At 40.3% G+C, this 23,820-nt stretch overlaps 1 protein-coding gene across 1 annotated transcript; it reads right to left on the reverse strand.

The window, feature by feature from the left end:
• Positions 1 to 403: 403 nt before the first annotated feature.
• LOC137075645 (fucolectin-5-like) lies at positions 404 to 7,134 on the reverse strand. The gene is made up of 5 exons (XM_067444516.1): positions 7,101 to 7,134; positions 6,915 to 6,953; positions 2,402 to 2,681; positions 676 to 751; positions 404 to 436 (listed from the first exon to the last, which is right to left on the reverse strand). Exons 1-5 carry the CDS (start codon positions 7,132 to 7,134, stop codon positions 404 to 406), a joined length of 462 nt encoding a protein of 153 aa, XP_067300617.1.
• Between the last annotated feature and the right edge of the window lie 16,686 nt (positions 7,135 to 23,820).

The following is a 23,820-nucleotide window of genomic DNA, read 5'->3' on the forward strand; positions in this document are numbered from 1 at the left end:
TTGGTTTCAACCCCTACAAGTCTTGGTCTCAACCCCTCAAAGTCTTGGTCCTGTTTTGGTCTCAACCCCTCAAAGTCTTGGTCTTGTCTTGGTCTCAACCCCTCCAAGTCTTGGTCTTGTCTTGGTCTCAACCCCTCCAAGTCTTGGTCTCAACCCCTCCATGTCTTGGTCTCAACCCCTCCAAGTCTTGGTCTTGTCTTGGTCTCAACCCCTCCAAGTCTTGGTCTTGTCTTGGTCTCAACACACATTGGTCTTGTTCTCGACTTGGTCTTTGATTAGGTAGCCTTGACTACAACACTAAAGTCGACACAAGCTTTCAGAATAAACCTGCTCTGTACTAAAAGTTTACCTTGTTGTTGTTGTTTTTTTGCCTCATGCGTTGCTTCCTGGTGCGGGAGTCTCGTCAAACCAAACTCAAACCCATAGCAGACTGCAGCTGAAACAAATCAAAATCAGGTTTTGACATCAGCTGGAGACCAAAACCAGCACCAGACAAAAAGTCCATCTGTATTGATAAAGACTGAATAGCAAAATTGATTTGTAGTTTTGTTCACTGTTCATGTGGATTGGAATTCAAAAGCATCAACAACAGGAAGTGCCATCATCATTCCATAAATTGACCCTATATTTGATTTTGTCCGTTTCCTGAATTCTTCAATCTGCTCGTTTTCTTACCTGATGCAGAAATGTGTTCTTCACTACAGCTGCATCAACACTGGACACTAGTTTCATCCTCAGAAATATTTTTTCCCTATAAAATAAAAAAATGCAAAACAACAAAAACATAAAAGACAAAATACACAAATAAACACAACTGAGCAGAGCCACATCTACACAATAAAAATGTTAACAAATTATTTATCTCATGTCAATTTGACCCAGATAGGAATGAATGGATTGAGAGAATGTTTTTTTTTATTAGTTCAAAAAAATATAAAAACCTGGCCACGTGATGTAAAAGAAAATATGATTCCTCAGACCAGGCCACCTTCTTCCATTGCTCCGTGGTCCAGTTCTGATGCTCATGTGCCACTGTTGGTGCTTTCGGCGGGGTCAGGGGTGAGCATGGGCACCCTGACTGGTCAGCGGCTATGCCATCCCATACGGAACAAACTGAGATGCTCTGTGTATTCTGACAGCTTTCTATCAGAACCAGCATTAACTTCTGGAGCAGTTTGAGCTCCAGTAGCTCGTCTGTTTGATCGGACCCCACGGGCCAGCCTTCGCTCCCCACGTGCATCAATGAGCCTTGGCCGCCCATGACCCTGTGGCCGGTTCTCCACTGGTCCTTCCTTGGAGCACTTTTGATAGCTACTGACCACTGCAGACCGGGAACAGCCCAACAAGAGCTGCAGTTTTGGAGATGCTCTGACCCAGTCCTCTAGCCGTCACAATTTAGCCCTTGTCAAACTCACTCAAATCCTTATGCTTGCCCATTTTTCTTGCTTCTAACACATCAACTTTGAGGACAAAAAGTTTACTTGCTGCCTAATATATCCCATATATATATATATATAAAAAACCCTCTTGAGAATAAAGTCATTATAGTGCAAGATTAAACTTGTTAAATTTAGAGAAAAGTCTAAATAAAATTTTTTAAGAATAAAGTTGTGGTGCTTCGAGAAAAAAACGTATTATGTTTCAAGAAATAACAAAGAAATTGTACTATCAGATTTAGCTAATTATAACCGAACAATAAGTAGCGTATGGGCTTCGGGTCATTTTGACCCATGAGAGAAGGATATGTTACAGGATGTGGATATGTTACTCTGTTATCATTGATGATGCTTTCAGCTATACTCTCAGCTCAGTTTAACACGTGAGCACTTAAATGCCATTTTTAAATGAACACTTCTGGGTAACTTGTGTTTGATAAATCGTCCTAGTGGGACAGCGGTCCGGTTAACGAAATTTAGCAGGCAAATTTATTAATTTTCAATAAGTGTGGTGATATATGAAGCACAAACCAAGCAGACGCAGGCTGTGTTTCTGTTTTCTAGTGAAAGTGAAAGTGTTTACTTTGTAAACAATGGTAAATGAGACCACATCTTAGTGTAGAATTATGTCAGAAATAATTGACCTGTTCCGTAAACCTCCACTTCACACAGCGTGAGATAAGTCTGGATGTTAGGAAGGAACATATTGATGTAACGGCCGCCCATTGCAACCACACAAAAAACTGACAGTCCCACCTGCTGGAACGGCTGAAGAAATGACAGCACACCTAGAGAGAGAGAGAGAGAGAGAGAGAGAGAGAGAGAGAGAGAGAGAGAGAGAGAGAGAGAGAGAGAGAGAGAGAGAGAGAGAGAGAGAAAGAACGAGAACGAGAACGAGAACCCAGGACACATCAGGTGACCTGCTCAAATCCCCATCTGCGGACGCCCTCAGCGACTCATTTCACCTGGGATTGTTGTTGCCGTTATTTTCCAGAGAGTTTCCGATGCGGATCTCTACTCCAGTCAAGCGCTCAGAAAAGCCGTCTGCTCTGTTGGTGATGGTCACTTTGTTGATGTAGTAATAATCCTGCAGGTCCAGCCTCCACCACGGGTTGAGCTGGTTTAATGTGATGGAGCAGTATGAGGCTTCACCTGGAGCGTATCTGATCCCGTCGATGGCGGATGCGGCTCCCCAGTGGTAATATGTGCTCGACTGGACAGCTTTCCCTTTCAATGCCAAATTCTCTAAAAACATTTATTCAAAAAAACTTAAATATGTGACTTTAAAACACTTTAAAATAAGGTGCCATTTGTTATAGGGATTTTTCACCCTTTTTATAACACCCTCAATTGTTCCAGACCTGTAAGATATTGTAAAGAATGTACATTTACATTTACATTTAATCATTTAGCAAACGCTTTTATCCCAAGGGACTTACAAAAAAGGGGAGAGCAATGTAGGTAACCAGTTGATGGTAGTCATTGACGTTCTTCAAAATATCTTCTTTTGTGCTCATACAAGTTTGGAATAACTTAAAGGGGGGGGGGTGAAATGCTGTTTCATGCATACTGAGCTTTACACTGTTAAAGACTTAGATTCCCATCCTAAACATGGACAAAGTTTAAAAAAAAAATAAGTTGGACGTTTGATGGAGTATTTTTGTGTCAAAAATACTCCTTCCGGTTTCTCACAAGTTTCGGAGAGTTTTTTCCGAGTATGAGTCCGCTTGACGTCAACCGGGCGGAATGTCCTTGTATGGGCCGTACGGACTCTTCTCCCGGAAGGGTGTGCACGCGAGCGACCCGACCAGAACGAGTCAGTGAGAGAGCAAACGCACGCCACCCATAAACACTGCACTCACTGCTGTCTCAGGACTTCACCAAAGCAACAATGTCACCAGGGAAGTGTGTTTTTGATGGAGCGGTGACGATAAAGGTTCACGGTCCTGCTTTGGAAGCAGGCAGTGAGTAAAACTGCTTCAACTATCTGTGTGTAGTTGGATATCGTGGCGTGAGTAAACATCACTAAACAACACGATCGTATAGACTCGACTGCCTCATAGTCAGCTAAAGATTGCCTGCGAGCGTCTCCTCAGGTCTATATGGTAATTTCTCAACTGTGCGACAGAGTCGCAATCGTTATGACGCAATCGTTAGCCTATTTTTACAAAAACAGCTTCTGCGGGGCGATAGTGTAAGATACAAGGTAACGGAGCCTTTTATGCATTGTCGTGTTTCTTTAGAAATAAAAAATGGACAAATGGAGTCTTTAAACGTCTCAGATGTAAAGTTATTCACTGTCAAAGTGACTCAAAAATGAATGGGAGTCAATGGGATGCTAACAGCAGGTGATGGCTTGGTTAGCAATGGCCGCCCCTATGGGTGGAACGCTTTTCGAGTGCTAGATTACCCCCTTGATACAGAGCAGAGTTGGTGGCTGCACTGTCCACATTGTGGCGAGTGGCGGAGTTCGCTCAGCATAGCGACAATGGCAGGTGTGTAAAGTCTGGTCAATGAACTGATGCACTGTGCTGGTAATGAGTAACCATACAATGTTGCGTTTTGTGTTTTATCTAACCTGATTAATGAGGGTCAGAAATCATCGTTAAATTCCCTTTTCTCACCGAGGCGCTATCCGTAATGCCGCTGCTGTTTTGTTTGTGGTTATCGTTATACTTTGTTCCCGTGGATCAGTGCTGATATGGACCGCGTTGCTGATTAAGCCTGGCTTTGCTGTCCATGTACGAGCTTGTGTTCGCGGGGCCATCCGATACGCTTAGTTAGATTTTTGTTAATTCGTTTTTATTTCTTTTTTTGGGGGATATTGCTTTTGTTCTTTTCTGTTTGATTCCTGGTTTTGATTTTCAGTTCCAGATAATCTAGTAATTTTCTTTGCAGTGTATTGTTATTATACAGTTTGTTATTAAATTGTATCATTGTTTTAAATGTATTTATTTTCCTGCTAGTGCCATCCTGGTGCACCTTGTCTGTAATTATTTTGTTTTGTTTTTTCCTTATTATTTAGTGTTATTTGTGTAAATTCTGTTGTGCTTCTTGCTAACATTTCCTTTTTCTCCAGGAGCCTGTGTGGACTTGAAGTGGGGAAGAGGGAAGGCTAGCTGCGTCCATTCAGTGGCGTGTTTCACAGTGTGTGTGTGTGTGTGTGTACTGACACAACTGCTTGAAGGTGTGTGTGGTGCCAATGCAGTGTAAAGTTGAGGTGGGTTAGCATAACTATCCTGAGTAGCAGCTGGCCTGCCTTGTCCCTGTGACCCCTGGCCCTAGAGAATTGTGTTTTTTTGGGGCATGTCCCCAGACAGAACATTTTAATGTTTTATAATAAAGTTGAATTCTTTTTGTATTGACCCTCAAGTCTCTCTGGACATTTCTTTGCCTTCAGTGATAAAACGTATCTGCGTCCTTATTAGGAGTATTTCCCTGGTCCTCCAACAGTGTGGCGTAGTCGGGTTCATTAAATGTATCTCTTTTCAAGTTTCCCACTAGTGGGGACTGCCACATAAAGGGTAAAGTTTTCTTTTCCACACTTGAGGATGTCAGCTTTCAGACGCTCTCATGCAGTAGCTGTGCGCGCTCGTCATTCTTTAGCTCCGCCCACACGATACGCCTCCAGCCGCTCGTTTTTTTCCGGAAAGACTCGGTACAGCCTATCTTTCTTTTAGAAATATAATAAAATTAAAACCTTTTCGGAGATATGACGGATGCAATACTACTCTATAGGTACTCAAGATTGGCATGAGATTGACTGAAACTGAGTGTGCCCCCCCCCCCCCCCCCAAGGGTAAGTAAATGATTACATTTTTCAGTAATACTTTATTTAGTATGGTTCAATCCTTACTATTACCTAATTGCTTATTAGTATCATAGACTGGAGAAAAAAATGGCAGTATCTTGGCAGTGCGTCATTGTGCTTCATGCCAGGAGAAAATGGGGAAAGCTGCGGGACGTGGGCGGAGCTAAGGTGACTTTTTTTTTTCATGGCTTAAAATCATAGACTGTAAGGAAATATGGAGGTAGTGTCCGGGAGTGTCACCCATAGGATTCTGAAGAGCAGTTTTGAAGTGTAAAGTAGGGTCAAACTGACAATGGGCAAAGTGGCATGGGCGGAGATGAGATGACACAATAACTAACAGACAGCAAATAAATGGCTATCCACCTGTCACTCAGAGTAGCCAGGCCCTTAATTATGCAGAACTTAAAGACTTTATATAATGTAAACGAATGAGTTATAAAAAAAAATCACAACTCACACAGTTGTCATGAAGGCCAAAATTAGCTGTATAGACCGAAAGATTTGTACCAGGCTGTAAACATGTGTTTTTTCTAATATAAAGCATTTTAACATGGGGCTCAAAGAGATTCTGCTTCCTTCTGTCCCTACACTGTAAAATATTGTGTTGTTTTTTGTTGGTTTAACTTAAAAAAGTAAGTAACCTGGTTGCCTTAAACTTTTGAAATTAAAAATTTGAGTTGATACAATGAAGGAATTTTGTTAAATAAATAGAAACTAACACATAAAAAATGTGATAAATCATGAAAATAGCACTATTTGGCATGTTTCACTGCGTCATCAGAAATAAAACACACACAATTACCCAATATGCAAACAAAATCTTTTAATAATATTTGAATAAAGGTTGTCAAATCTCAATTTTTTTTTAAATAACTCAAAATTTCAATTTCAATGAACTCAAAATTTTAAGGCAACCAGGTAACTTTTTTTCTAAATAATTTTTTACAGTGTAGTAGCCAGTTGCCGCTTATTATTATGCATTGGCTGTTTATTAGCACTTATAGAGCAGATATTAATGTGTTTTGATTTGAAATGAATTAACTTTTCTGCCTGACCATATTTTACATCCTATACGATACCTAAACTTAAATTCTGCCTTGTGGAGTAATTAGGAGTTTATTGAGGCAAACGTTGTAGTTAATAGTTAGTTAACAGTGAGAATTGGACACTAAACTAAAGTGTGAGCGAATTTTCATTTCAACATTCTTCACTGTGAAATCTATAGTTAAACTTACTTGAAAAAGCATGCAAACCGATTGCTTTAAAAAAATGAGTAAAGTGAAATAGGAATATTATGTTGTACTGACAAAAGCCTACTATAGTTCAGATACACAAGAGTTCTAGTGACTAAACAGGAAATGTAGAAAGCACTTGATCATTTACTTTAGACTTGCTCTTGACTTAGTATAGCTACGAGTGTTGTGTTATGATGCTGAAAGTCTGTGCATGATCAAGATATTGTTAAAAATGTAGAGACATTATATCAGCCCATTTAAAAGTTTCACAGGATCCCAACAAAAGGGAACACTGATCACCATAATGGTGAGTTTATCGTTGTTTGACAAAATGGCACTCAAACCAATCAACTAATCTTAACAAATATGAATAAATACTGTAACAAACATATTGTATTGCTTAGTTAAAGCATGTCAACTAAAGTGTTTTACCTTCCAGGTTTTCTGAACTGCCCTGATTGGATAAGACACCTGTTGCAGGAAACAACAATGTCCATTGATTTCTAAGAAGCTGATTAATGGTGCATTTAATTCTTTGAATGTTGGCATGGAGAATTGCTAAACAGCATCTACAGTAGTCAATCATCTGATTGATGCATGTCTTTAATTAATACTCACCGAAAAGTAAAAACAGGTAACAGAGTCCCCCCATTTTATCTTTAAAGACCATTAACCAAATACAGGTCACTGGAAGAAAGGACATCTTCAGCACACAAAGTAATTGAAGTTAGACACAAAGTAATTGAAGTTAGACACAAAGTAAATGAAGTTAGACACAAAGTAATTGAAGCTAGATTCTGTATGTGAGAATGACATACTGCACCTGTGATGTTCAGATACCAAGATTCTCCGTCTTCTCTCTCTCTCTTTAAACATCTATCCCTCTTTTTATGTGTCTTTCTCTTTACAGCTTCCGTCTCCACCCTTATGAGATCTTCTCTGGCCGTTTGCCGAATATATTTCACACCATCATTGGACCTCCAGAATGGCGTTTCTCTGCTCAAATTCACCTCTCAGGTCAAGACTGATTTACAAAACAAATTCTGCCAAAATGCAAATAAAAACATTTGAATATTTGAGGATCTCAGATGTCAGAAGAGAACAAAAGAAATGACAGGTATACATCGGACTAATTTTCGTACAGTTTTTCTTTCAGGGCTTGTCTACATCCATCTAAATGACTGATATACTTCGAGAACATTTACATTTTCTGATCATGTTTCACAAACTCAGCAGATTTCATCCCTCCCTCCATGAGTTTTATTAGTATTTGTTTAGTATAAGGTATCATCTGAAATAATAAGTGAAGTTAATAAGTGTTCACTTATTAAGCCCCCCCCCCCCCCCGGCAAGTGGGGCATTTTTGTCTGCTGCTTACAAGATATTCTGAATAATCACATAACCATATATATTTAGAAAGCCAACACTTAGTGAGCAAATGAACACCTGATGACTCATATCTGATGCAAATCATGAAGAAGAGACACAGAGAGATCTCATTACAGGCTTTAGCTCTTTTAGATTGGATAATTCAGTGAGAAATTAATAGAAATAGTATTCTGTATGACAATCTTTTGCAAACGTGATAATAAATCAATATTTCTCCAAATATGAGCACTTTTGAACTAAGAGCTTAACTGAAAGCTGTCCATTGCGAGCTGTGTGAACACAAATGAGCCAGTGCAGAAGAGAGAGTGAGTTAATGTGTGTGTGATAATCCCTCCAAGGTTCCGCCCACTGGCTCTGTGAAGAACGAGTCTATTCTACATTTCTACGCGTGAACTAAGAAGCTAATAAACACACGATAACTATGGAATAAGGTTTTTGTGTGATTGCTCATGTGATTTCGGCTATATTATATCAGTAATGGATGTTTACATTATGACTGCTAACAGGTGTAGCGATTAGCTCCATATAAAATGATAAATATAACATGTTTAACCATCACCATTTGAATGAAATCCCCTTTATATCGCGACAGCAAGCTAATAAAACACACTCAATGGTGGTCTAAAGCAAAATATAGAGTGAAGGTGTAATTTTAATCTGTTAAAATTGATTGATTATTACACTTTACAACAAATAAATAGCTTATATAATACTGTATTAGTCCTGGTGGCGGTTACGAGTTGCTATGGCTACAGTAAACACATTCCAGCTGCTGGAGAAAACAGCGTTGACATTTTTGATACGGTAGACAAACTGCATGTTACAAAATTATTGCGATTGAAAGGCATCACATGTAAACACCAGATCGGTTTAGATAACAATCAACATCAGTTTATGAAGTCAGCTTTTGTGATTCAAGATGACTTTGGGAAATGAGTGAATGCAAACAGAAAATGAACTGCATAAATGGAAGAAATTAGTGAAAAGTCTATTAAGAATTGCCCTGCCTCTCAAACTGGCATGCAAACCAATAATGAAAACATTAATATTGTTAATTATAATGTAAAATAGCTGTTTTAATAGCCTAATATTTTTTAGGTAAAATTTTGAGAACATTATTAAAGACCAGATAATTTTTTTTAATGTTTTTTTTTATGTTAATGGAATAACTTTCAGAAGTTTGAGAGAACCTTGCCAAAACATTATCCAGAGTTCTGAGAGTGTTTATCCTTGATTTGCTCACTTCACTGCGTATTGTGTACAGATGCTTGAGTTTAAGTTCAAACAGATCACATGACTCATTTATGCACATGCAAATGGGAAAATGTTAAAGCTTTGCAAGTGTATGCGGGTATGTCTGTGGTGCCGTTGGTCCCAATGGGACAGTCGGTGGGAGCCTGGCTAGCGCTCCCCAGCCCGTCCCGCTGGCTCTTCCGCACCATCAGACTCGGCTGTGCGATTCAGTTCGCCCGGCGTCCCCCCAAGCCCAGGGACGCTCTCTTCACCTCTGTGTTGAGGAAGCTCGCCCCGGTGCTTCAGGCGGGGACCGCAGTCCTACTGGCGAAGGACGCGACCGAGACGGTCCCTCCAGCCGATATGAAGACCGGCTTTTTCAGCCCGTACTTCATTGTACCCAAGAAAAGCGGCAGGTTACGGCCGATCTTGGATCTGCGGTTCTTGAACCGGTCCCGTCTCAGGCTACCGGTCAGAATGTTAACGCAGGAACGCGTCCTCTAACGCATCCATCCCTGAGATTGGCCTGCAGTGATCGACCTGAAGGACGCGTACTTTCATGTCTCGGTTCTTCCGCAACACAGACCATTTTCCGGCGAACGAGCATATTAGTGCGAGGTCCCACCCTTCGGGCTTCTGGTGCTCGAGCACATGAGCCAGTGGGGGCTTCAGGTCAACTGGGAGAAGAGCAAACCCTGCCCAACGCAGAGGTTTCCTTTTCTCGGTATGGAGCTGGATTCGTTCACCCTGACAGCGCACCTCACCGAGGAGCGCGTCCAGTCGGTGTTGAACTGCTTGAATTCTTTCAAATGCAGGACGGCAGTCCCACTGAAACAATTTCAGAGGCTCCTGGGGCATATGGCACCCGGAGCGGCATGTGCGCCGCTCAGGGTGCTTCATATGAGACCGCTTTAACGCCAGCTACACGGCCGAGTCCTGAGGTGGGCGTGGCACAGCGGATCCCTCCGTGTCTTAGTTACACCGAGATGCCGCTAAACCTTTAGCCCATGGTCGGACCCTGTGTTTCTATGGGCAGGGGTGCCCCTAGAACAGGTATCCAGGAATCTGATTGACTCCACGGATGCCTCATCCATCGGCTGGTGTGCCACGTATAACGGGCTTGCCGTTGCAGGTCTGTAGACGGGGCCTCAACTGCAATGGCACATCAACTGCCTAGAGTTGTCAGCAGTTCGTCTTACCCTGAGCTGCGTCAGGACACAAGGGGCAAGCACGTTCTGGTCAACAACTCGCCCACCACCTCCTGTTATGGAGTCTGAAGTATCTGAGGTCACTTCGTGCCACTCACATTTCAGGCCGGCTCAAGCGTGCGGCCGACGAGCCCTCACGGCAGCTAGTGCTTCCGGGAGAGTGGAGACTCCATCCCCAGGTGGTCCAGCTGATTTGGGATCGCTTCGGGACCACACAGGTAGACCTGTTTGCCGCCCCGGACACGGCCCATTGCCAGTGGTTTTATTCCCTGACCGAGGGGACCCTCGGCACGGAGGCACTGGCACACAGCTGGCCCTGGGGCCTACGCTAACATGTGTTTTCCCCAGTGAGCCTTCTTGCACAGACACTGTGCATGGTCAGGGAGGACGAGGAGCAGGTCCTTTTGACATGGTTCTGGGAACTAGTGCTCCTTGCGACAGCACCTCCTTGGCCCATTCCCCTGAGGAAGGACCACCTAAGTCCCAAGATGTGCCCTGCCCGCTCGGGATTAGAGCCCACTCCACCAGGGCTGTAGCCTCTTCCTGCCCTCGCTGACAGATAATTGTAGAGCTGCGGGCTGGGCAACACCCAACACGTTCGCTAGATTTTATAGCCTACGTGTAGAACTGGTATCTTCCCGTGTACTCACTCAGAGTCGGTAGCACCGAAGTGCCCGTTCTAGTGTCGGCTTGCTGCGCCACTCCCTTCCTCATGGAACAGATATGTGCGCTTATATGCTCAAGTCGAGTTTCCCAGTATGGCGAGCCTTGTCAAGTCCTCCGCAACCCGCGGCAGTCAGACGTGGCGGAGCGTCTGACGCCAGGTCTAACACTCATATGCAGTGTGGAACAGTGTTAGGCTGGGTTCCATATGTAGTGACCCCCACGGTGGCCCCGTATGTGTATTCTCCATGGTACGGCTCCCTGCGGCGAGCCCGTGTCTTTCCCTTGGCAGAGCCCGCTCTGCCGTCTCAGTACGGTGACTGCTGGGCCGGGACCACCCCTGGGACAACCGTATGTAGTACTGCCCATGGCCAGTCCATATGTGTAATTTCCACACATTATCTCCTTCGGGGGAGTGTGGCTTCCTCAGCGGCCTCCAGGGCACGCTTTCCCAGCGTTATCAAATAGTTCACTGTTTGGGTCTTGTGGGATAGCAGTAGGGCTCTCCCTGCAGGAAATATCCCGCCCGCTCAGACGGGGTCCGAGGGACTCCAGCAGGGCGCTGGAAGTGGTAGTAACTATGGCGTTTTCCATAGGGATCCCCGATCGTCGGTCTAAGTCCGACGTACGTCTCTGTTCCCTCCTTCAGGGAACGAGGGTTACCATACGTAACCGAGACGTTTTTTTCACTTTATATTAATTTGGTACAACAATACTTATATTCATATGAGTAATTAAATGTATACATTTATAATAAATATGATAAATGAGTTGGGTCAAAAGTAGTCAGAATAGTCCAATTAAGTCCACTTTATTTATATATCGCTTTTTACGATGACTATTGTTTCGGTGAACGGTGATGTTATCAGCTCATTTCAATTATCATATAGTGACAATGTGGGCAGATCAGTAATATAGTTGATATAGTTGACAGGTAATTTAGTAATTCATTTTATTTGGATGTTTAGTTGAAAATTTAGATCACATATGACTACAGGTATAAAACAAACCCATAAAATAAACAAGCATTTATCAATGCAGCTGTTAAAAATGGTTAAAACATTTAACTTCATTAAAAATGCAAAAATGTTTCATTCTCATAGTTGTTGTTGTTGTTCCATGTCTTGAATTACAGAAAGTTTTACTTGTTTTAATGGGTTTTCAATGATACTGTGACATAACTGTTGTGTAAAACACTTACAGATGGCCCTCGGTATGAAAGTTTAAAAACTACAGTTAAAATTAACTTATCGAATATTTTTTATGAGTATATTTATCAGTGCGTATAAATGTTATTTTTTTTAAATTAGACTCAAGTATTTCTGTTTGTTGTACTTTGCATATTGTTTTGACTTGTGCATCAGAGCATGGATATAATAAACAATCAGATGTAAAGAGGCAAATGAGGTTAGATTTGTTTAGTAAACCAGTGAATGAGCATTGAATCATGATCACTTCACCACCGGTATGCCCCGGACACGGATATGCATCACGCTTTTATTGAAACACAGGATTAAAGATCCTCCTATTATAGACCATATACGGTCAATGTAAGTTTGACTAACTCCTACTACACTGTAAATTCCATTTGCAAAAATATAACACATACGTCATCTTCATGCACTTCATACATTCACTTAAAAACTGCAAAAACACCTACTCATATATGATGTTGCAAAATCCCTAATGCTTCTAATGGGATGCATCTCAGACACACACCCTTTTAGAAAAATAATGTACATGTATTTGGGCCACACCTGCTACAAATGAATGTATACACAGTTGTTCATTCAAAGTGAATATATAAATGAATCTATACCCCATTGTTATTTCCAGGTGAATATCGTTGATTTTTCGAGGTACACAGGCTATCAACTGGATTCACCAACTTTGTGAAATCTCTCAATCTTTCTTAGCAATCTCATCATTTGTTTTCCCCTCTGTGGAAGGTTCTCCTGACCCTGGTTCAGGCTTGTTCCTCTTCTTTTTTCGATTGCTCTTCTTTCCTTTACAGATTTCTTTCTTGGTCCTTTATTCGTGATGATGCCGAAGGCTTGAACATACAAGTCACTCATATCAACTATAATTTCAAAATTCACTGTATGTTACGGGCTGCGAGTGTATTAGATGTTTTGTCTGCCTTTCTTCTCTGTGGTTGTGCTGTCTTGCTCTTAGGTCTCTGCTGATTGGAGGAAGCGACTGTCACTCTTCATCAAGGTGCCGTCTCTGCAGCCAATCAAGTGCCACCCTGGTGGATAAATTCTCCCAGCGTGTCCTGATTAGGCAGTGTGTGTGCGTGCCAGGTGTTTCAGTTGGCGTGTCAGTTTGAACCTCTTGTTATCTTGTGTTGATTCCACACTTGATTCTGTACTGTGAAATGTTGAGAGTTAAGAGTAATTTAGTAGCCTACTTTCTGGGGAAATAGAGAACAGGTAAGCAGGTCGCGCGATGTACATCTTGCCCGCAGTTATCAAATGTTAAACACACCAGGTGTGGGCGGCAGTGGCTCAGTGGTTCATGTAGATTGTCTACAAACCAGAAGGTTGGTGGTTCGATCCCCGGTTCCATCTGACCAAGTGTCGAGGTGTCCATGAGCAAGACACCTAACCCCAGCTGCTCCCGACGAGCTGGATGGTGCCTTACATGGCTGACATCGCCGTCGGTGTATGAATGGGTGAATGTGAGGCAAGATGTAAAGCGCTTTGGATGGCCATAGGGTCTGTTGAAAGCGCTATATAAATGCAGTCCATTTACCATTTACCAGGTAAGGGGTGAGCGCCCTCTTTGTATTTATTTGTTCTTATTTAGTGTAGGTTTAGTTATGGCGTCGGATACGCTGAAGATTTCGGTTTTACTTTCTACATTTTTCTTTGGTTAGAAGGTTAGAGGGTTTTGGGGAATTTAGTTTAGGAACTCTTTTTGTTTTATTCTTTTCTTTAATTTGGCGCCACCACGTTCCTTTTTCCCCATTAGTTTATTTGTATTTCTACCTTATATTCCATTTAATGCATTGTAAATAGCGCATACACCCGGATTAGTGGCTTCGGCTTTTGGGAATTAATAAACCAATTGGTATTATCACTTTCTGTGTCTGGTCTCTTCTGCTGCCCGCTCCACTAAAGCAATATTAATATCTAAATGTTACGTGCTGACCCTAGACCTTTAAAAGTTCGTAACACTGTATCATTTGGGTCATTTGACTCAACACAACATAATTTGTAATTCCCCCGTCAAACATTAGCGCATCAATGGCTCACGTTTCAGTAACTCACATCTCAGTAAAACGAGAGAGAGAGAGAGAGAGAGAGAGAGAGAGAGAGAGAGAGAGAGAGGAGATGAGAAAATGGAGATGGAAGGGAGGAGAGACACAGCTGATCATGTGATGTATATTTAAATGTCTCGTCCTCCATAAAACATATAAAACTCTCGCTCTCCATCCCTAAAAGAAAGACAGACGCCTTTATTCAGCCATGATGAAGCTCTTCAAGTGCCTGTGGATCTTACTGGGTAAAGTAAAACACACACTCATCTGCTATTTGACTAGATTCACACTAATACTAACTGAGGGTTCTGCAATATTCCCATTTTTTCTGTTTGCTCTGGTTGTGGTTTAGTTTTCACTCCTCTTTCTCTAATGTGGATTTATAGTATATTAGTTCGGCATGAGTTTTCATTTCAACTCAGTACTTGGGAAATATTATTACAATTTAAAAAATATGTTTTCTGTGTGAATATATTGTAAAATGTGGTCACAATTCTATAAACTATGATTTTAGCCTTAAACTCCTAATTATTGATTGTTAATAGTTAGTAAGGCAGTTGTTTAGTTTAGTTGTGAGATAGGATTAAGGATGCTAATATGGTCGTGCAGAATAAGGCTGTTACTCTGTGCTAATAAACAGCCAATGTGCTAATAATATTCATGCTAATAGCGAGTTTTGGATCCTAAACTAATGTTTTACCTAGATTGCAATTTATTCCTTGATTATTATTCTTTGTCAATAGTAATTTTTTGGGTAAAACTTTACAATAAGGTTGTATTAGTTAACATTAGTTAATGCATTAGTTAACATGAGCTAACCATGAACAACACGTCTGTTCAGCATCAGTTCATCTTTGTTAACTTTAGTTCAGATCCAGCTGTTCGTGGTTTGTTTATGTTAGTGCACAGTGCATAAACTAATTCTAACAAAATTTTAATTGTGTAATTAATAATGTTGAAATTAAAGGGTTAGTTCTCCCAAGAGAGCGTATGCAAGTGTATGCACACTATACTGTCCATGTCCAGAAAGGGAATAAAAACATCATCACAGTAGTCCATATGAGACATCAGTGGGTTAATTAGAGTCTCTTGAAGCATCCAAAATACATTTGGGTCCAAAAATAACAAAAACTACGACTTTATTCAGCATTGGCTTCTCTTCCGCATTTGTTTTCAAACCTCAAATAAAAATTCAAATGGTTATGAATCAGCGTATTGATTCATGATTTGGGCGATCCGAATCATGAATCAATACTCTGCTTCATAACCTACTTTGATGTTTTTATTCCCTTTCTGGACATGGACAGTATAGTGTGCATACACTTGCATACGCTCTCGGACTAAATATAAAATATCTTAAACTGTGTGTGAAGATGAACGGAGGTCTTACAGGTGTGGAACGACACTAGGGAGAGTTAATGACAGACATATAAGAAAAGCGCATTATAAATAAAATGTATTATTATTATTATTATTATTTAATTTTTGGGTGAACTAACCCTTTAACATCAACAAAGATAAATAAATGGTTTATAATTCCAGTTCATCATTAGTTCATGTTAACTAATGTAGTTAACTAATATTAACTAATGAACCTAATTGAAAAGTGGGTAACACTTCAGTATGGGGAACACATATTCACTATTAACAACCACTTTTGCCTCAATAAACTCCTTATTTTTTGCTTATTAATAGTTATTAAGGTATATTTTGTAGCATTTAATTTTAGGTATTGGGTCGGATTAAGGGATGTAGAATAAGGTCATGCAGAATAAGGCATTAATATGTGCTTTATAAGTACTAATAAACAGCCAATATCCTAGTAATATGCATGCTAATAAGCAACTAGTTAATAGTTAATAACTGAACCTTAAAATAGTGTTACCGAAAAGTGTTACCAATTCTTGTAAACATGCTCATTAGACAGATATTTTTTCATTCTCAAAGTAAATTAAAGCAAGAATACAACAAAACCTGGTTCTCTGATACTCACTCTGATACTTTGAATCTCGATTCTACAGCGTTTTCATTGATTGAGGAAAGGGCAAATGGACAAGAAGGTAAAAATCATCTATTTTATTTAAATCTTTGTTCTATTTTGTCTGATTGACCAAGATTTTGCTTTTTTCCTTGAAACATTTTCCAGAGAATGCAGCACTTTGGGGCAAATCTACTCAGTCAACAATTTACCAAGGCTCTTACTCGGGTTTTGCGCTCGATGGCTTTCTCAACACCTGGACCCACACTAACGCAGAGACCGACCCGTGGTGGAGAGTGGATCTTCTGAAGATATACAGAGTGAACAGAGTGACCATTACTAATAGAAACAGCAATGCTTTGAGGATAAACGGGGCAGTGATTCGTGTGGGGAACTTCCTTGACATTTACAGCAACACCATGTGAGGCTTTCTTGATCTGTTTTGTTTATTGCGACTGCAGATGAACAGAAACCAATAACGGATGATCTCTCTGTCGTTAGATGTGGTGTAATTTATACTCTAGCAGCCGGTGCCACGGCCACTTTCTCATGCCGCGGGATGGAGGGACGTTACGTGGTTGTTCATATTCCTGGAGATGGGAAGATGCTTAGTATTGCTGAAGCTGGGGTCTATGGGTATTTGGCAGGTAATTCATTGTTGAGCATTTTTCGTTATTGGCTGTCTGAAATGCTTTAACCTGATTGGTCAGTCGCAGTAGAGCGAGAAGGATATAGCTGCACCCTGAAGATCTCCAAATGGGGGTGGGATCTCTAAAATAGGACATGGTTTCCTCCCATTGACAGACGGGAACGGGACATGCATGCTTGAAAATGAATAGTGTGCTAAAGCTAGCACGGGCGGCAGTGGCTCAGTGGGTCATGTAGGTGGTCTACAAACCGGAAGTTTGGTGATTCCATCCCCAGATCCACATGACCAAGTATCGAGGTGTCCATGAGCAAGATACCAGCTGCTCTCAACGAACATTGCTGACACCACTGTCGGTGTATGAATGAGTAAATGGGGGAATGTACATTTACATTTATGCATTTAGCAGACACTTTTATCCAAAGCAACTTATAACTCAGGAGAACAGGTAGCGATCCGTCAAGAAGAGGCAAAGAAACACAAAAAGTGCCCCAAATACCAAGATTTGTATACCGCTCAGAGTAGCAAAAACCAGAAAAGGGAAGAAGAAAGGAAAAGTAGAGGAGGAAATTTTTTTTTTTTATGTAAGATTAAGTGCTCATGGAAGAGATGAGTTTTTGAATGAAGTGAGTGATTCTGTCATGCACATGGAGGACGGAAGATCGTTCCACCAACCAGGAACAATGAAAGAAAAAGTTCTAGAGAGGGATTTCATGCCTCTCTGTGATGGTACCACAAGCCTTCGCTCATTAGCTGAGCGAAGGCTTCTGGTGGGGGTGTAGACTCGTAGGAGTGAGTTGAAGTATGCGGGTGCTGAGCTTGTGGAAGATCCATAAGCAAGAGTCTGTGAATGTGTGGCTAAATGTAAAGCATTTTGGTGACCATGGGTCTGTTGAAAGCGCTATATAAATGCAGTCCATTGTAGTGGACAGCACATTCCAGTAACAGTGGACAAAGGTTTGCTCCATTTTGATTGGATCTTGTTGGACTAGCACAAACAAAATATCCAACGCCATCAGATAAAGATGCTTGGACAACAGCCAGACACCTCTTTGAGGGCAAGAAGAAGACCTCTAATACCAAGCCCAGGAAGGACAGGACTTCTCATTGGTCCACATGCAGTTTCTGCCCTTCACCCACCTAGAGACTGATCTCTAATGTCCTGATTTGTGACGGCCATAAACATTCCTCGGGACCTCAGCAGTAGTGGGTGAAACAAAGAAAGACCAAAACTGATCCATCCAAATCCATTCACAACTACGTTTGGAAACCTTAAGACTGATATAAACTACACACATCCATCTCATACTTATTCAGAGAAATAAGTATTCTCAGTGACAGCTATTTGTAATGCAACATCTTACACTAATTCAGCTGTTATTGAACAAATTAATGAACACATGACGGTTCAATCTTTTTCTATCATGTTTGGTGTCTATTTGTTTAGTTTATTGCCAAGGGTATTCTGATGGTGGTTTGGAAAGTGAGAAATGCATTGATAAACTTTAAAGACACTTTAAAGACTAATAGCCACACTGTGTGCCCTCTCTGATGCCAGCAGCCAATAGCAACACTGGAATGGAGAAGTGCCAAATTGCAATCTCCTCCTATTCGGAAAAGGATAAAGGTACCCTTTCAATAGACACTCCTTGTTCTGAGTCTGTCCGCTGAGGATTAGACTGTGACAGAGCAACCAAACTCTGAGCCTTGGGTTTAACCAGAGAGACAACAGAAGATCCGAGGATCTGAATCTACAGTTTGTGAGGCAGTGACAGATACGACAACGTTCTGAGCCTCCAGCCTGTGAGGAAAGAGACATTAACCAACACTACGTTCAGAGTTTTAGTCCAGCGAGACAATTACAGCACGTCTCCATGCTAAAGAGATCAGATCAGATTGACCAACATCTGAGTGTCTGGTCCAAAGAGGCAGAAGACACCCAGAGACATTTGCAACAAGGTTAAGCTCAGGAGAGCAAACCTTCACTTCAAGGTTCTTTCGTCTGCGTGTTCCAGATTAAGGACCTTGTGCACCTACTTCAGGGCCTCATCTGCGTGTTCCAGATTTTAGGACCCTTTGGTGCCCCAGGAGATCCGCATCCCACAGATCTTCGTGTTCAAGGCTGTTGAAACAGATTCCAGCTCCTTTCTTCACTGCACTGTCTCCCAGCAAAACCAGTGGAAGAAGTCATCACCATCGGACTGCTTACTCAACCACGTGGAACGTAAATATCACTTAACCAAACCTCTTTCTAGAGACCAAGGCATTGTTGTATATTATCAGTATATGATTTTCTAATTTACATTAGAGGTAATATAACTGATGCTAGTTAATAACAAATAATCTTTCGTTTATTTGTTTGATACATAATAAGGTTCTTCACCTTAGTTTCAGAGAAACAACAGTTTATCTTTCCATAAGATAACGTAACTCTTCTATAGCCACACTTAACTTACTCACATGTATATTATACATTTTACGCACTTTATTCCCTTATCATTCATTGTATTCATTTAGTAGTTGTGTTCATTGTTCTGTTTATCTTTTGTTAATAAAATCTATTTAATTACAATTGTGTCTTCCTTGTGCTGATAAAGCAGAAAAGGCTCTACAAGTTAGAAATCTCACCAATCTTTCAGATAAATCAGCTGACCAACTCTCCCCCCTTTACATTCATTATAAATGACTGGGCAGCCTCCTGTGCGGAGTGTTCTCATACAGCCAAGGTAAAAGGCCTTGACTAGTGTCCCAAACTAAGAGGGGGGAAGGTGGTCATCTGATGTACTCATAACCACACCTTAAGTGACGTGTGATCCAAAAATTACAACGTCAGCGGTGACGTGAGTACCAATCACTCTCTTACTTAGTGTCCTAGGGTGGGCAAAAGTAAAAATCACTACACCATTTATCAGTCCATTGGAATTTGTATTAATGTTGCTGTAAACTTTTTTAATTTTAGATCAACTGCAAACTGTTTAATTTACACATTTTCTATTTTGAAATGTAATTCAGTTGGTTGAAGCCATAGTCTCTGTGTGTGGAGACCTCGCCCATGTTTGGAAGTTCTGCCCATTTTTTGAAAACCTCCATTCTGCAGCTATATCTACTTAAACAGAGCTGTTTATTGATCGCTCATCTGACAATTCTTTCGTGTCTTTGATTTATTCAAAAAATGTTAAGGTAATATAGTCACAGTGTTTGTTGTGTTGCTAGAACAATTTTTTGTACAAGTTTTTGCATCATATCATACGAATTGCAAATTTGTGCAAAAAATTACAGAAGCATTCTATCTTAGGTCCTAACTTAAGATAGGAGAACATGATTTAGGATTTTTCACATTTGTATTACAGAAGCAAAAGTTACATTGATTTAGGATCTTTAGGCGCAGAAAATGTGTCTGCTGTGTTTTGCAGATGGGTCACGTTTTTATTAATTTCCCAGGAAATCGGGCAATAGGAGGAGCTGTTGCACAGTCGTCAACATCTGGGGACTGGTTTGCTGATAAGGCCATTGATGGTAATCGAGGTCTCCAGCAGTTGAATACAGGATGCTCCTCAACCCTTAATGAGACTAACCCGTGGTGGAGGCTGGATCTGCGTGATGTGTACAGAGTTAGTAAAGTGGTCATCACTAACATAAAACAATGCTGTGCAGAACAAATAAATGGAGCCGAGATTCGCATCGGGAACTCTTTGGAGAACAACGGCAACAACAATCCCATGTGAGACTCACGAGGTTGAAAGAAAGGGAAAGCTTTGAGTACAAGTGTGAATGTGAATATATGACAGTATCTTTATCTCATTCATCTGTCTCTCTCTCTCTCCCTCTCTCTCTCTCTCTCTCTGTCTGTCTGTCTGTCTCTCTGTCTGTCTGTAGATGTGCTGTTATTCCTGCTATTCCAGCAGGCGAGTCCTACAACTACTCATGTGATGGGATGGAGGGACGTTATGTGAATCTGATCATTCCTGGAAAAATGAAGATACTCACTCTCTGTGAGGTGGAGGTCTATGGAGAAGGTACATCAGTCATATAGGTTTATGATATCAGATATAATAATAATAATAATAGAATAGTAATGATGCATTCAAAACATAGTCATATATTTTTTGTCAACATAACAGTGAGGAGTATGGAGGACCAGAAATGAGAAATGAATAAATGAATAAGTAAATAAATGAATAAATAGATAAATAATTGTGATAATAGGCAAATAAATAACAGAATAAACGACTTGATAAAATAAATTATACATTTTTAATAAAATTAAATTTTACTTTCCCTTAATTCATTATTTTCTGCTTTTATACATTTAAAATATATATAAATATTTTAACTTTTATTTATTCGTAAACTTATTTACATTTTTTAATTAATTGTTTAATAATTATTTTATTTCCACATGTATTTATTTTTAGATGTATTTATTTATGAATTCCTTTTTCTTAAAAAGTTGGTCTGGGGTTCGATTCATATGAACTCCGATACGGTTCGCTGCTGATGTGAACACAATCACACTAAATCGCGGAAGTGAACCGCTATTAATGATGAATGATTTGATTAAAATGAGTGTTTGTGTGTGTTTCACTCATTTACCTGATGAGCATCACTTGACATACTGTTATCAGCGAGCTGTAGCGTCATCTCTGCTCTTCTTCAGCGCTCTTTAGAGCATTTGGAGTGCATTCGCGGCAGATAGATGTATATACCGTACTGAAGCTTTGGTAACAAAACCAACGGTTCAAAAACACAAATATAAAATTGATAGGAGCAACACTGTGCATTTCGCTGTCTTCAAGCTCGCAGTCATTACTAAGCAACCGGTTAAACAGCTGCTGCTTTGACGACGCAAACGAAACCCGGGTTCGTACCTGGACTCGAGCTCAGGTTTGGTCCAGTCAATTGAACCAAGTGTGAAAGCACCCTAAATCTCTGGTCTGATGATTAAATGCATGGCTCTCAACCAATGATGCACTGAAACTACCCTCCTCATTTCCATGTTGCAGGTCAAAATAAATGAATCAATAAATAAATAAAGCTAAAAAATAAATACATGTGGGAGTAAATAAATATAAAAAAAATGAATGCATAAATAAATAAATAAATAAATAAATAAATAAATAAATAAATAAATAAATAAATAAATAAAGGTAAAAATCAATCAATCAATCTAAAAATAAATACATGTGGGATTAAATAAATCTAAGAATAAATGAATGCACAAATTAATAAATTGAAAAATAAATGTAGAAATATCAAAACAAATTAAAATGCATTAACAAATAAATACAAGTTTTTTTAAATGTATAAAAGCATAAAATAATAAAGGAAGGGATATGCACAATGATTTTTATTTTATCAAATGATTTATTCTGTTATTTATTTTCCTATTATCACATTTATCTATGGATGGATGGATGGATGGATGGATGGATGGATGGATGGATGGATGGATTCATTCATTTATTCATTCATTCATTCATTCATTCATTCATTCATTCATTTTTGAGTTTAGGTTCAGTCCTCCACAGAGGAGCATGGATATGTTTCAATAAATGGAAATGTGTAGGCTCCAATATTTAATTGTCCATTGAAGTCAAAGTTGAATGTGTTTCCATGTATGACTGTGTTTGTTTAGGTCCCTGTTTAAAAAAGGCATTTGTAAAAATGCAGTTTAACTCTATCAATGATTTGACTGACCCTTCAATGAGAGAAAATCTTCTGAACCAGGTGAGTGAAGAAGAAAAAACACTAACTAGAACTAATCTATATTAGGCTCAATTGTTCTCAAGTCACCAGCAGCCATATCACCCTGTAGCCCAAGACTGGTTTCCCACTGAAGCTAAGCAGAGCTGAGCCTGGTCAGTACCTGGATGGGAGACCAACTGGGAAAACCAGGTTGCTGCTGGTAGAGATGTTAGTGAGGCCAGCAGGGGGTGCTCACCCTGTGGTCTGTGTGGGTCCTAGTATACCCCACCCCAGTATAGTGATGGGGACACTGTACTGACAAAGAGCACCGTCTTTTCGGACGAGACGTTAAACCGAGGTCCTGACTCTCTGTGGTCATTAAAAATCCCAGGATGTCCTTCGGAAAAAGAGTAGGGGTGTAACCCCGACATCCTGGCCAAATTTGCCCATTGGCCCCTATCCATCATGGCCTCCTAATAATCCCCATATCCTGATTGGCTTCATCAGTCGGTCTCCTCTCATAAGCTGGTGTGTGGTGAGCGTTCTGACGCAATATGGCTGCCGTCACATCATCCAGGTGGATGCTGCACATTGGTGGTGGTTGAGGAGATTCCCCCCTTTTATGTAAAGCGCTTTGAGTGCCTTGAAAAGCGCTATATAAATCGAACGCATTATTATTATTATTATTATTATTATTATTATCATTATAGATTTTTGTTGTTGTTGCTGCATTTCATAGTAAACATTAAAATAAAGGTTGTTTATTGGCATTGATGGTTCCATTAACATTCATGGAATCTTTCCAGTCCACAAAAGTATTATTTAAAAAATATTATTATAAGAAGTGATCAATAAAATGTTCTTTGGAGAACCAAATATAGTTCTTCTATGGCAGTGGTTCCCCCTCTCTCACACTTAGAATACAGAAAGTATTTTATTTTCTCCTAATAACTCAGTTTGGCCAGGCGGCAGCTTTAGAAAGAGTCCTGGTTGTTTCAAACTTCTTCCATTTACGGATGATGGAGGCCACTGCACTTCCTGAGACCTTCAATGCTGCAGAATGTTCTCTGTACCCTTCCCCAGATCAATACCTTGATATAATCTTGTCTCTGAAGTCTACAGACAATTCCTTGACCTTCATGGATTGGTTTGTGCTCTGACATGTACTTTTAACTGTGGGACCTCATATAGACAGGTGTGCGCCTTTCCAAATCATGTCTACTGAATCTACTGAATTTACCACAGGTGGACTCCAGTTAAGTTGTAGGAACATC

This window comes from Pseudorasbora parva, chromosome 1 (assembly GCF_024679245.1).
Source record: "Pseudorasbora parva isolate DD20220531a chromosome 1, ASM2467924v1, whole genome shotgun sequence".
Classification (NCBI taxonomy): Eukaryota; Metazoa; Chordata; class Actinopteri; order Cypriniformes; family Gobionidae; genus Pseudorasbora; species Pseudorasbora parva.

What these genes read in the sequence shown, in the direction of transcription:
- LOC137075645 (XM_067444516.1), bottom strand. Translation starts at nt 7,134, where the DNA reads ATGGGGGGACTCTGTTACCTGTTTTTACTTTTCG. An exon ending in AACGGCAACAACAATCCCAG is followed by an intron (nt 752 to 2,401) that starts GTGAAATGAGTC and finishes TTTATTTTATAG; the next exon opens with GGAAAAAATATTTCTGAGGA. An exon ending in AGAACACATTTCTGCATCAG is followed by an intron (nt 437 to 675) that starts GTAAGAAAACGA and finishes GATTTGTTTCAG; the next exon opens with CTGCAGTCTGCTATGGGTTT.